This window comes from Melopsittacus undulatus, chromosome 7, assembly GCF_012275295.1.
Source record: "Melopsittacus undulatus isolate bMelUnd1 chromosome 7, bMelUnd1.mat.Z, whole genome shotgun sequence".
Classification (NCBI taxonomy): Eukaryota; Metazoa; Chordata; class Aves; order Psittaciformes; family Psittaculidae; genus Melopsittacus; species Melopsittacus undulatus.
In genome coordinates this window covers 69,923,872-69,938,871 of record NC_047533.1, presented here as the reverse complement: position 1 = coordinate 69,938,871, position 15,000 = coordinate 69,923,872, and the positions used below count along the sequence as shown (strand labels likewise).

The 15,000-nt window shown below is 44.5% G+C and overlaps 1 protein-coding gene across 1 annotated transcript in view; it reads left to right on the top strand.

The window, feature by feature from the left end:
- Window positions 1–5,274: 5,274 nt before the first annotated feature.
- ARSJ (arylsulfatase family member J) overlaps window positions 5,275–15,000 on the top strand; it is a 43,946-nt gene continuing 34,220 nt past the window's right edge. Inside the window, exon 1 of the mRNA XM_005151497.3 lies at window positions 5,275–5,975. Within this exon, the coding sequence (XP_005151554.2) occupies window positions 5,599–5,975 (377 nt within the window). The 5' untranslated portion in view covers window positions 5,275–5,598. The remainder of the gene's footprint in view (window positions 5,976–15,000) is intronic.

Genomic DNA, 15,000 nt, shown 5'->3' with positions numbered 1-15,000 from the left:
TTGCAACTCCCAAGTGCCTACAAATACTTTCTTAAGTGGAATATTAATAGCATGTTATCATTCAAGGCCTCTTTACCTGAAGGTCAGAGGAATATTTTGCTGACATAAACTTACTTTTGTTTCTTCTGCTGGTTTTTCAGGTTGGCAGTGATGAAATTATTACAAGGAGGGCAAGGGCAATGAAGAGAGACTTCAGGGCCCTGGGACGGCTGGTTAAAGGGTCTGGAGCGCAAGTGGTGTTTGCCTCCATACCTGTTACAAGCAAGGGTGAAGAAATAAATAGGAAGAGTGTGCAGATTAATGTATGGCTACATGACTGGTGCCAAAGGCAGGGGTTTGGGTTTTTCAATCATGGGCTGCTATATGAGACACCTGGTTTGCTGGTGGCAGGTGGGATACACCAGTCCCAGAGGGGGAAAAGGTTTTTGGGGCAGGGGTTAGCAGGGCTTATTGACAGGGCTTTAAAGCAGATATGAAGTGGGGAGGGGATTTAACTGGACCTGTTAGGGACAAGCCCAAGAGGAACATGCTAGGGCTTGAAGGATGGCGGGCTAGGGAGGACTCTCCATCTATTGTTTCATGTGTGGGAAAGGATAGTTGTTTAGACCCTGTCCAACAGGGAAAAAGGGTTCTAGGACAAGAGTTAGCAGAGCTCACTCACAGAGCTTCAGGTTAGATTCAAAGTGCGAGGGGGTTGTAGCTGGGTTTGAACTAGTGGGGCATTGCTCTAGTATTAATGAAGACCAGAAGGCCCCTGCCTCCCAAGGGTGCCATCAGCTCTGCTCGCTCTCTGAAATGCCTGTACACCAATGCACACAGCATGGGGAATAAACAGGAGGAGTTAGAAGTCTGTGTGCGGTCTAAAGGTTCTGATCTGGTGTCAATTACAGAGACGTGGTGGGACAGCTCACATGACTGGAATGTGCTCATGGATGGCTATGTCCCTTTTAGGAAAGATAGGTCAGCAAAGCAAGGTGGTGGAGTTGTTCTTTATGTGAGAGAGCGACTAGAATGTGTTGAGTTCTGTCCAGGGGCAGATGAGGAGCAAGTGGAATGTCTGTGGGTACGAATTAAGGGACAGACTGGTATGGGTGATACTGTTGTGGGGTCTATTACAGACCTCCTGATCAGGATGAAGGAGTTGATGAGGCTTTCTACAGGCAACTGAAAGCAGCCTCGTGACTACATGCCTTGGTCCTCATGGGGGATTTAAACTACCCTGATATTTGCTGGAAGACTCACACAGACAATCATTCACAGTCTAGGAGGTTCCTCCAGTGCACTGATGATAACCTCTTAATGCAACTGGTGGACAAACCAACTAGGAGAGGAGAGCTGCTAGATTTAGTACTCACCAACAAGGAGGGTCTGGTTGAAGTGCTGATGGTCAATGGCAGCCTTGGCTGCAGTGACCATGAGATGGTGGAGTTTAGGATCCTGTGTGGGAGGAATTGGATACCTAGCAAGGCCACAGTTCTGGATTTCCGAAGGGCCAACTTTGGCCTGTTCAATCAACTGCTAAGGGAAGTTGCATGGGAAAGGGTACAAGGTGGTAAAGGGGCTCAAGACAGCTGGTCAGCATTCAAGGACCACTTCTTCCAAGCTCAGGATCAGGGTGTTCCAATGGGTAGGAAATCAAGTAAGGGATCTAGGAGACCAGCGTGGTTAAACAAGGAGCTGCTGGGCAAACTCATGTGGAAAATCTATGGATCTATGGATTATGGAAGGAGGGGCTGGCCACTTGGGAGGAATATAGGACAGTTGTTAGAAGTAGGGAGGCAATTAGGACAGCTAAGGCCTCCTTGGAACTCAATCTTGCTAGTCGGGTTAAAGACAATAGAAAGGGCTTCTCCAATACATAGTGGATAAAACTAACACAAGAGGCAATATAGGCCCACTGCTGAACAAGGTGGGTGCCCTGGAGACACAGGATATAAGGAAGGCAGAGGTGTTGAATGCCTTCTTTGCCTCTGTCTACTCCTGCAGACCCTCCCCAGGGGCCCCATATTCCTATAGCCCCAGAAGGAGTCAGGACAAAGGAGGAGTTTGCTTTGATAGACGAGGATTGGGTTAGGGATCAGCTAAGCAATCTGGACATCTATAAATCGATGGGTCCGGATGGAATGCACCCACGGGTGCTGAGGGAGCTGGTGGAGGTCATTGCTAGGCCAATCTCCATCATCTTTGGTAAGCCGTGGGAAATGGGAGAGGTGCCTGAGGACTGGAGGATGGCAAATGTCACACCAGTCTATAAGAAGGGCAAGAAGGAGGACCCGGGTAATTATAGACCGGTCAGCCTTACCTCTGTCCCTGCAAAGGTGATGGAACAACTTATTCTTGACTCCATTTCTAGGCATATCAAGGATGAGGGGGTCATTAAGAACAGCCAACATGGTTTTATGAAGGGGAAGTCATGTTTGACCAACCTGACAGCCTTCTATGATGAAGTAACTAGGTGGAGGGATGATGGTAGAGTGGTGGATGTGGTTTTTCTTGATTTCAGTAAGGCATCTGATACTGTCTCCCACAGCATCCTCACAGATAAGCTAAGGAAGTGTGGGCTTGACGATCAGGTAGTGAGGTGGACAAAGAACTGGTTGAAAGGAAGAAGGCAGAGTTGTGGTCAATGGCACAGAATCCAGCTGGAGGTCTGTGACCAGTGGAGTCCCTCAGGGGTCAGTGCTGGGACCAGTGCTGTTTAATATTTTCATCAATGACCTGGATGAGGGAACCGAGTGTACCCTCAGCAAGTTCACTGGTGACACTGAACTGGGAGGAGTGGCTGACACACCAGAAGGCTGTGTTGCCATTCAGAGAGACCTGGGCAGGCTGGAGAGTTGGGCAGGGAGAAACTTGATGGAATTCAACAAGAGCAAGTGTAGAGTCTTGCATCTGGGGAAGAACAACCCCATGTACCAGTACAGGTTGGGGGTTGACCTGCTGGAAAGGAGTGAAGGGGAAAGGGACCTGGGGGTCCTGGTGAATGGGAGGATGACCATGAGCCAGCAATGTGCCCTTGGGGCCAAGAAGGCCAATGGCATCCTAGGGTGCATTAGAAGGGATGTGGTTAGTAGGGCAAGAGAGGTTCTCCTCCCCCTCTACTCTGCCTTGGTGAGGCTGCATCTGGAATATTGCATCCAGTTCTGGGCCCCTCAGTTCAAGAAGGACAGGGAATTGCTTGAAAGAGTCCAGCGCAGAGCCACAAAGGTGATGAAGGGAGTGGAACAGCTCCCTTATGAGGAGAGGCTGAGGGAGCTGGGTCTCTTTAGCTTGGAGGAGACTGAGGGGTGACCTCATCAGTGTGTACAGATATGTAAAGGGTGGGTGTCAGGATGATGGAGCTAGGCTTTTTTCAGTGATATCCAGTGACAGGACAAGGGGCAATGGGTGTAAACTGGAGCATTGGAGGTTCCACGTTAACATCAGGAAGAACTCCTTTACTGTGAGAGTGACAGAGCACTGGAACGGGTTGCCCAGGGGGTTGTGGAGTCTCCTATGTTGGAGATATTCAAGGCCCTCCTGGACAAGTTCCTGTGTGATGTACTCTAGGTTACCCTGCTCTTGCAGGGGGGTTGGACGAGATGATCTTTCGAGGTCCCTTCCAACCCTTGGGATTCTGGGATTCTTTTTGTCTTATAAAAGTTGGGGGGATAGCAGGAGCAAAATTGAATAGAGAATACTTTAAAGGGAATGTCATTTCAGTATATAGAAATTTAAGTGTTTCTTCAGCTTAAGGTTTTGGAGTTCTTTGGTGGGTTTTGCTTTCTGGTTTTGTTTTGGCATTTTAAGAGTTTGAGTTAATGTGCTGTAAAGTTCCTCCGATGTCAGAAGAAGATATTGTACCTCAGGACTTAAACCCTATGGGTTTCATAATGCAAATGTGATTTAATTATTCTCAATTTCCAGTTTGGACAAGCCCTTAGGTAGCAGATTAAATTCACTAAACCCCCCTCTACTTCCATGTTCTCTCTGCTGCAGCATTGTAACTGCAGCACAAGGGGCCTTGGAGCAACCTGTTCTAGTGGAAGGTGTCCCTGCACATGGCAGTGGGTTGAAAATGGATGAGGTCCCTTCCAGTCAAACCCAGTCTGTGATACTGTGAAAGTGTATCTAGCAGAAAAATAGTAAATCTGGGGACCATTATGTTGGCTGTCATGCCACATTTTCTGTTCTGATACTTTAATGCTGATATGGAACTTTGCATTAGAGAAGCTACTCCAGACAATCCGGTTTCCGTGCAGTACACAGGTTATTACTATGCACAAGTTAGTAATACAAGAGGAAAGTAATGCCCCATGAGAAAAAACTCCTCCCTCCCAGCCCCAAAATTGTCTATTTCAGGCAAGATTACTCAGAGCCGTTGGGAGCAGAGCAAACTTGTAAGTTTATGCTGAACTTTTCAGTGCTAGAATCCATCAGGTCTTAAGAGAGATAGAAGCTTTCCTGTGGGAGGGATGCTGGCCAGACTGGCTACCAGCAGAGACCAGCCCGAGCCCCTGAGGGCTGCGGAGGTGCAGTCATGACAGGGATGTCTCCAAGTGGTTCTACAAGAGTAAATGCTGTTCTTGTCATGATGACTCAGACAGGTCAAACCTGCACATTTACTTCTCTTTAGCCTAATCGTGCATGAACATGGGGTTTTGCTCATTCAGGGTTGGGGTGAAGTTGTATTTTGCAACTCCAGCACGTTCATACTTTGATATTTCTTACAATGATAGTACTTTGAAGGGGGCGTACCACAGCCTTACCAGAATGGAGAGTTTGGGATTTGGGACTGTTTTGTGGCTGGAAACAAATCCGGTATATTCATCACTTCCAGATGTTCGTGTCGATTTCGGAAACACTTAAACCAATAGATATTGTGGGGGGACTGCCGACGACCACCTAGTTTTGGGCAGGAAGGAAAGAGACGTGGGGACTCCTCGGCGGAAAGGGTTGCCTTGTGCTCTGGGGGGGGGGGGGGGGGGTGTTCGCCGCCGAGCTGCGGGAAGGAACCCGAGATAACGTGGGGAAAGGCCGAGAAGGAGGAAAGGGAACAGCAAGGACTCGGTCTCCATCGGGGTCGGGCGGGCGGACGGCAGCCGTGTACCGGGAGCAGCAGGGTGAACATGGGAGGGGAGGAGAGGGAGGGAGCGGCCGAGCAGCGCCGGAGGGGGCGGGCGCAGGGAGGTGCCATGTCCCGCCCGTCCGGCCCGTCCCGTCCCGTTCCGCCGCCGCGGTGCGCCGGGGCGCCCCGGCCGACCGCGGCATGGTCACCGGCCGCGGGATGGGCAGGCAGCGGCGCCCCGGGGCACGACGGGGCCGGGCCGAGGATGCTGTGACCCCCGGGGCGGCCCTGCCCTGCCGGCCGGCACCGGCCCCAGCACCGGCTCCAGCACCGGCTCCAGCACCGGCACCGGGAGGCAGCGGCTGAAGTTGCTGAAGATGGTGGTGGCCAAGATGAGCGGCGGAGCTCCTCCCCTTGGCCCTGGCCGGGGGGACCCCTGAGAGTCCCTGCCCCGCCTCGGCATCTGGCTCCGTTTGTGGGAGGTTTTGGTGTTCTTTTTATGGTTATTATTGTTTTTCGGTGGTGTGTGGCTCTCGCTGCAGCCAAGGTGGATGGCCCGTGGTGGGTGCAGCTGGCCTCACTGCCTCTGCAAGGGCAAGATGGTGGTGGTGGGGGTGCTGGCCGGGCTCTCGGTGCTCAGCATCCTCACCTACAGCTACCTGGCCTGGGACAGCCTCGGACTCGGCCCCGGAAGGACGGGGGCAGCGAGGGCTGGGACGGACGAGGAGCCGGAGGTCAGCGCCCCGAGCTCGCAGCCACACATCATCTTCATCCTGGCTGATGATCAGGGCTTCAGAGACGTGGGGTACCACGGATCCGAGATCAGAACGCCCACTCTGGACAAGCTAGCTGCTGAAGGGGTTAAACTGGAGAACTATTATGTACAGCCGATGTGCACACCGTCCAGAAGTCAATTTATCACTGGAAAGTAAGTTTACTGCAACCTCATCATTTACCTCACCAGCTTAAATACTGTCCCTGTTGAAAAGAGTACAGGTTGAACCTGGCAAGGTCCACCTGTTTTATCCTATTGGCAGAGCCATGCCTTTTTGATCTGCTTTAAACCCTTGAGCAAAATGGACTTTCTAATGTGTTTGAAGTAGTGAAAGAAAAGCTCATGCTCTGTGAGACAGGATTCAGCACTGTGTGCTACCCTTGCAGTGTACTGTCCTACAGTTACTACCTCACTAACATACGTGCTAGTTGTCAAGTAGTGTTGCAAGTGCTGGGAAGTGATCAGCTTGGATTTTCTGTGCCTTGCAGGAGGAGTCAGTGTTAGGGAACTGCAAAAGTTATGTTTCCTCCCATGTGTTCATTGCAGCCAACACATTGGCTCACAGGTCCCATGAGCACTGACTTGCAGCGTTTCTCTGAGGACTGTACTGAATGTATGGGATGGTTCCTCAGTGCGTCACAGGTGGATGAATGCCAGGAATCCAGACTGGGTCGGGATTCCCCATGCTGCAGCATCGCTCTTGTCATGGTGTGGTTGCTGCTTTGCAAACAATGCTCTGAAGCCACTGAACAAGGTGCCTCACCACAATGCTAACAGCAGTGGGCTGGTACTGTGTGTGCTTTGTCCTCTCCGGTAAACTGTGGCTTATTGTGGTCTGTAAAGTAAGTAACTAATTACCCAGCCTAAGCGTCTTCTTACATGTGAAGGTTAACAAGGATTAAGCGGGGGGAGCATGTATTTTTGCTCTAGGAATGGTTCCCAAGTAACTCCAAGTGTGGACACATTTACTCTGGACCAAACCCACCTTGTTTCTGTTTAGCTTAAACTCACTTTGACGGGAACAGGGAACTCTTAAAAGAGCAAAAGAAAATGAGAGGGGAAGTTACTTTGTTTATTTTCTCCTTTCCTTAAGTATAAACAGGAACACAGCAATGCTAATATGGCAAGTAGAAGAAATACATGCTTAAATAAAACAAGCGACTGGCCTTTTGTCTTGCATCTCCATATGGCAGAGTTGGAGATAATTCCTGGTCTCAGTCTAGTTCTCATGCAGCTGGATCACGGAGAGTTGCATGGAGAACTGACATTTCATCTAGAGCAAGGCTTTCCCTCACAGTTTTTGGGATTTCTTTGTTTTCCTTCTTTTTCCTTTATGTGGACCATTTCTTATTATGAAACACTACTCACTCCTTCACCAATACATAGTGGCCTTGTGCAACTGAAGTAGCAGCTTACAAGGGTAGTGTGTATCAGGATAGTGCTTAATGCTTCTTGGTTGTCTTTAAAGCTACGCAGCAGTTGGAAGGAAGGACCTTTCTGTAGCAGCATGTAGGCAGCCAGCTTTCTGAGGACAGTGGTTTGGGAAGCAGGGCTTCACAAAGGGAATGTCATGTTACCCAATAATGACTCATGCAGCAGCTGGAAGAACAGGATTACTCAGTTACACTGGAACCAGGGTGCTGCTTTGGCTCTTGGGAGACTGCAGGGGTTGTCTGAGCCTGGGAAAGAGCAAAAGTAAAGTAAGGAATAACAGTAACTCAGTTTAATACTTTGGTAATTAATGAGCAGGTTGTGTGTAAACATATAGCAACAGGTAGGCATGTTCAGAGGAACCCTGCTTATCATTGGCTCATCAGGCGGAAATCTGCCTGCTTTGGTTTTGGACACTTTTATAGGAAAAACCTAAATTTGCTTATTCTTCGTTTTTATTTTCTTAGTTTGCTGGCCTAACTAAAACCCTTAGAACATTTTTGTTCATGTTCTACTCTTGGAGGAAAGGAGCTGCAGAGGGAAAGATCTGCCTCCCATGGCTAAGAGATAAGGGAGGGAATGGTTAGCGGTTAATAGGCTTGGGTAGAGTGTTAACAAGACAAGTTCAGAGGATACTGTTGCATGTTCTGACTGCAGATAAATGCTGGTAGCAAGTGTTTTTAATGCTTTCTTAGTAGAGGCACCTTAATTAAAATGGCAGGACTCAGAAACTGCTAAGCCAGGAGAAGTGCTGTTATTTCTCAGATTCCAAGATGTATCAGTTCAAGGCTAGAAGCCTGCTTGTCCACAGAAGGATCACCTGGATGCTTCACACCTCCCAATACACATACCATGCTTAACATGTTCCAAACATTACCTGATTGATCTATGAAAACAGAGGGGCTTATGTAAACTGGACTCATTAGGCACCACTGACTGACCTTGCCAAGTGGAAGTTAAACTCGAGGCTTCAAATTCTTCACAGGTCTCCAGACAGGCCCTCCAAGGCTTGGGTTAGTAAAGAGACTCTTTTGGTAGCTGTCCTCTGCTAGTGAATGAGCACAAGGAAGGTTGGAGGTGAACATGCTAGAAGCAAGAGGTAGAATTAGCTCTGTTTTCCCCTTCATGCTGTGTGTACCACAGGGTAACTGTTGGTGAGCCTGTCTTTCTGACCACTTCCGTTTGATATGAGTTGTACTTGTTTGGCTAAACACACACTTTAATTTCTTGCTTTTCCCCCTATTACCTCCTTCCCCATTTACTCCATCAGAAACAGCTGCTTGCAGGCTAATAGTAAAGTTTGGCTTCCACAGCTTTTTATTTTGGGCTTTATTTATGGGTGTGGAAAGGGGGCTGCAGCTGAGCTGAATCTTGGGAACAGGGAAGAAAAGTGTGAGCCAGTGGGCCCAGTGCCACATGTGATGTGCTCTGCTCTGCTCTCCCTGCTGCTGCGCTGGGGCCAGTGTGGGGAGGTAAGTGAGGCAGCTCAGCCCCTGCTCCAAAGCTGCATGACTGCATTGATAGAAGGGACAGAGGCTCCAGCTTGGGGTGCTCCTGGGACTGCTGCAGTTCCTGCCTCAGCTTCCACAGCTGGAGTCAAAATCTGATCATCCCTAAGTGTTCTTAAGGTTGGTTTGAGCAGAGCAGTGCCCTGCATGTAATCATGAGGTGATTGACCTGCTGATAAGTTGTAGAAGTATGTTGGTGTATTTGGCTTTTATTTTTCCCCTCTCCCAAAGGATCAGTCAACATGAGTAGTCCTCCAGATGACTTGTATTGCATGATACTATATTTTTGCTGTTGCTTTCTCCTTGGAAGTATTAAGCATTCCTCAATAATAATTACACATGCTGAGTTAGGTGAGAAGAACTCTGCCTGTGTATACATCAGCCATACAGGAGTATTCTTAAGATACAGAGAGACATGAATGTGGTACAGAACACATTTAAACTAAAAGCTACTTTTTAACTCATCCATGAAAGAAATTGAAAATAAACACGTTTCTGGTTTTTATGTTATTATAATTTATATAGAAGAAAATAAAAAAGTAGTGGCTCAGACTTAAGGACTTCAAATTCTCCCAGCTAGGAAAAGGGTTAAGAGCATACAAGGATGCTCAGCTTACACCTGTCAGCTCACTGGCCAGGCTGTGAGCTTGGCCAGTGAGCTGTGAGTTAGTCATTTAGTGCTTAATGACTAACTCACTTTAACTAGTGAGTTAGTCATTTTATCTGTGTGCTTAATTACTTGATGATTTTTCACTGCTTGTGTTATCTCATAGACTAGTTTGGTAGCATGGGTTGATACATTGATTTATGGAACAATGCAGGCCATGTGATGTATGAAGAAAATCTAAGATTATTTGTGTGTAAAGGTTTCTTCTTGTGCATATATGGGTGTGGATTGAGATGAGGTAGAGAGTAGAAGATTGACTTATGTTTGCATGTGGTGTTGAGCATTTATATAGTTTGCTAACTTGTATTATCATGAAGAGTCATCTTTTTTTTCTTTGTTTTTAAATGAAGAATTACTGAAGAACAGTCAGCGTGGGGGCTGTTTCCCAAAGTTCTTAAAGAAAGATTGTGGCCAAGGAGAACTATTATGAGCTGGTGAGACAAAAAGACTGCAAGCTTAAGTGGGTATCTGTTGATGTAGCTGACCCAGTTCTGTGGAGGGCATTGTGCAATGGAGTTATATTTGTTGGAGTAATACTTAATTTAGGAAAGGAATTTGAGAAATAAGATTTACTGATAAAAGGAATGTAGACATAATATGGCATACATGTTTTTGGCATGGAAGCAGGCAGTGGACACCTACTTCCTCTGCTAGGCTTCCAGTTTTCTGCTGACCATCAGACTTGTAACCTTAGGACCTTGATGTGCCCTGAAACCCCTTTGGGCCACAGGAAGGTTCCTGACCTATGCAAAAGTAGGGATCTATCTCTCTGTTTGTAGAAACCAATGCATAGATAGGGTGACACATCACTAAGGAACCTCAACTCTCTTTTACAGTGAACAGTTATGAATCACGGAATCCTACACTAATCCTAAGATTGAGCTGCACATGATGAATGGAATGTGGAGATGGAGGATGGGGAGAAATGTTGAAGGCTTGGGAGAGTAAATACTGTTTTCACTAGGATAAAATGAAATATGAGAATTTGCTCCTCCAAAGCATACAAAAATAAATTGTATAATCACTAAGCATAATCAAAGTGTTATTTTAATATAAATAATTATATCTGTTGCCTAATTATATAAATATTACACATTTATAAATGCATATAGCTGGTTAGTATGTATTCTCTTGTAGGCATCCCTGTATATCAATACATAGTTCACCTTTAAAAATGATGATGCCCCAGCACACTAAGAGTTATTTTGGCAAACAGAAATAGACTAGAGGAGAGTTTAAAGTACTCTGAATTGAAAGCAGTGTAGCTAACTTGCAGTCAAACAAAAGCACTGTACTTGGGGGTTTCAGACTTCAGGTTTTCCCTGCCTCCTGGGTGCATAATGGTCCCAGCTGCAGTCTCAGTAGTTTGGTTGCTCTGAGAAGGAACCAGTACAATGGTGTGTGACTCGGAAGCTCACTTCTGTGCTTGGAGTTGGAATGAAGGGTCTCAGAGGCTTGATGGGAATACTGGGGAATGTATGTAGCGCTCCATTATTTACATTCCCTATTCTGTAACTCACGAAATATGAAGGACTGGAGAATATCAGCCTTAAGTGTCGAGAGGTGGTCTGATATTTTATCTGCTCTGAAGTAAAGAGACTTGGCAGTCATCGGTCTGCAGTTTAATTTTGGTCAGTGTTTCCATTAAGAACCTGAATGATTATGATATTCTGATTAAATATGCCACTAAGACAGGAAGAACTGCCAGCATTAAGGGACTGTAGTGATAATGAAAATCTTTGTGACAAAGAAATAACCTGGAAAAGGCAGAATTAAAGTCAACAGTGATAGATAGCAGATCTATGCTGAAGCAGAAATAACTTTACAAGCCAGAGGATGGTGAACAACTGCTTAGACAGCATTTCTGTAGAAAAGTGGCTGCAACTGTAGTGAATCATGCATGGAATATAAAGTCAACAATGTCATGCAAATACAAAGAAGGCAAACATCAAACCAGTATCTATAAATACAGCAGCCTAGTAGATATGTGAAGCAGCTCTTCTGCTGTACGGCTGCAGGACTTGTGCCCAAACTTGGGCATCACCCTCCAAGAGAGCGATAGTGTCCACATAAGGGTGATCAGATATCTTAGAAGGATAACTGTGGAGAAACAATCAGAAGAAACTGAGTTGTTTAGTCTCAAGAAGAGAAAAATGAGGAGGGACCTGATGAGTCCTCAGTATTTTAAGAGCTGTGCAAAGAGAAAGGGCATAATGTGTTTTCAGTGTCATGATTGATGGTGCAAGAATGAGTGACTTTCTTGAGCAAGGAAAAGACTTCAGGTTGGAGAACAGTGAAAACTGTCAAATGCTAAAGGTTGTGAAACTGGAATAGCTGCCTTTGGGAAGTTGCTGTGTTTCTTCATTGGCAGTCATTAAGAACAGATAAAACAAATATGTCAGGAATGACATCATGTAGTTGAATCTGTGTTGGGGAAAAGGCTTGAACTGAATGGCTATTCTTCCAGCTCAGATCCATCTGCAGCTCACTTGAAATACGTATTAACTACAGAAGGTATTCTAAAGCAGTATGTTTGCAAAACAGTTTTCAATGTTAGAAATGATTTCCATGTTCGTTCTGAAAGAAAAGGATCTGTGGAAGTTTGACTTCAGTTTTCTGCTAGAAATTCCTGTTTTCCATATCCTCATTTTCTCTGAAAACTCCCAAGATTTTGTTTTAAAGGCCTTCATAAGTCTTGTGATATGTAATTACTTTTTTTATGCTGACTTCTTTCAGGACAATTTGTGGGACTGCTGCAAAAGATGTTGAGGTATCTGTTTCCATATTCTTGTTACGTCTTTCACTTAGGATGACATACATGTCATACATACATGTATGTATGCAGCATACACAGAGAATACATGTCATGACATACATACACTTAGGATGACATGACATGACATACATACATGTATGTATGCAGCATACACAGAGAATGAATCAATAATTAAATGCAAGGACTTAATTTTCTCGTTTCCTTCTGCCTCTCTGTTCTGCAGAAAATTAGATCCAGGTACTGAACTGCTCTATGGGCTTAAGGTACAAGTGTGTTCATACCACAGTAATTGCTAATGTACTGTACAAAGGAGCATTTGGAGGAAAAAGTTGGAAACAGAACTTCATGCAAACAATAAAGATTAAATAAAATAACATGGAGGAAGTAGGAAAGTGTACTACAGGTTCTGATAACTTTGTCTTACATCACTCCTTGGTAACTTTGAAGAGTACTGTTTAATTTCGGTCTGCTGCCTATAAGACAAACATAGTGTTATCTGACATATATAACTAATGAGATAGTGGAAGTACATTAACTCTTTTTCATTGTCAAATTTATACAAAGTGCAGTAAATTAAAGAAACACAGTTGGAAATGAATTTACAGTATCTGTACTTGTAAATGATCAGTACTCTGAGGAGTTTAAGTTATAAACTTTAAGCTTTTGGTTTGCCTTTTTTGGACTGGAAAAGGGGAATTATATTCCATGGGAAAGTTAGGCTTTAAATAATAAAGGGATTTTGCTCATTCAGCATTGTTCCTGATATGCTTGCTTTGTAATTGATGATGCGTATTGCTGCCTGCAACAGTAACTTGAATAAGTGGAAGTAGTGGACTCCTATTATAACAAATCTCACTTTCCCTTCCTCTTCCTCCATGAGACCCTTTAAATCAATCCAGATGAGGATGTCAGATGGGTGGCTGGAAACAAAACTGTGTAGTGAAGAGATGGGGTTTACTTTCATGTTAAAGGATTTAGACCAAGATGATCAAGTTAGATGGGACTTAAAATCTGGGCAAATTAAATTCATGTTTTCATTTAAATACATTTTGTAGAAAGATTTGCCAGATTTATGAACAATTTTATTTCACTTTGTGGGAAGTTAATTTTTTTTCCTTATGATTGGTGTGAATTGATTTTTATGGAAAGTTTATGCTTTAATTTCCATTAAAACCCTAAATTGTTAATGTTTATTAATGGATATCAAGTCAATGGATGTCAAGTTTGACACACTTGAGCAATTACCTTTTCAGCACACTTGAGCAGTTGCCTCTTCAGCACATGATGCTTCATGCTACTTTTTTCATGTTCTACTCCAGACTAGTAGTTTCTTGCAGCTTGAGGAGCTAGCATGTGTTTGTTGATTCTTAGCTGTCAATCTTTGAGCTTCCCTATTCCCCTGTATTTTTTTGTTGCCTTGTTTTGTACTGATTTATAGTCAGATTTTCTATTCTGAAGAGAGTTTCCTTAGATTTAGAATGTATGCTTAAGAATAAATGGAGTCATTTCACCAGCCTTAATTAATTAGATTAATATAAACAGTACAAGGTAAATGAAGATTGTGTATGTGGGAGTGATCCTGCATGGGATGTGTTTGCTTCCTATGCATCAATCAATAGTCTTTTTATAATAGCTGCCCAATTTATTCATTTTCTTACTTGAAAGCTAGTAGATGTGGCTGGTGACCTCAGCTTTTCTCTGTAATGTAAACCAGTAGGCTGACATGCAGTGAAAAGTATTCTTAGGGTAGGGAGAAGCAATGCAGTATCTTTCAACTGAATATACTCCAGTATTAACTCACAGATTGTGGCTCTCTTTGTCAAAGCAATACTTATAATTACATTTTATGTACTTAGTTTGTCATGTATTATAGTTCAAAGAGTCATAGAAAATTGGGTTTGAGGAGACTTCTGGGGATTGCCTAATTGGGTGTCCTGCCAACTTACATTACCCAGTAGGGACACACTGACTTTCTAAACTCTCCTTTATTGTTTGCTTCCTCCTGGAAATAAGAAAATACTGCAAAGTATTCAAGGAATTGGAATCTAGACTGTTGTTTGTTAGGCAGTTTCCTGGCTTTACCAGCTTGTCCAGTTTAGTGAACTTAACTGTTTTGTGAACTTCTTCCCGTTTCCATTAATCTCTTTAAAATAATGGGGGGTTGTGCTTATTTTTATTTGTTTGGTTGGTTTTGTTTGCTGTTTTTTCTTCTGTGCCAACAGATGAAATGAGTTCAGTGAATTTGTTAATGTCCATAGCGTAATGGCAGCTCCTTCCTTAACTGTTCCATGTCCTATTTTCAAGAGACTTTAGAGAAAGTTATTCTAGTATGTTTGCTGATTTCTCTTTAAACAGAGTTTTTCACTTTGTACTTATTTTACTCCTATCCTTTCAAATCCACTCTCATTTGCAATGTGCTTCTAGGACTTACTGATGTGCAGGATGCTTTTCTTTAGTTTTCCCACTGCCTGATGCACAAGGTGAGGCTTTGAGAGCTGGGTTTCCCTACTGTGCAGAAAGCAAGTCTGAGAAGAGTCTCATCCCTGTCTTCAAGTACCTCAGTGGGGGAAAAGAGAAGGCAGAAGGAGGTTATTTCAGAGGTGCAGAGAGAAAGGAAGAAAGGCCGGGCCCTGCTTTCATAAAGGCTAGGTCAGGTTACTCAGAGACATTGATAGGTCACTTCCAACTTAAAATATTTAATGGTTCTAATTTGTCACAATAAGATTCCTGGTGGATGGGAGGAAGGAGCAACTTACCTCTGTGTTGTTTCTCCCCCTGTAGAAACTCTCTATGCAA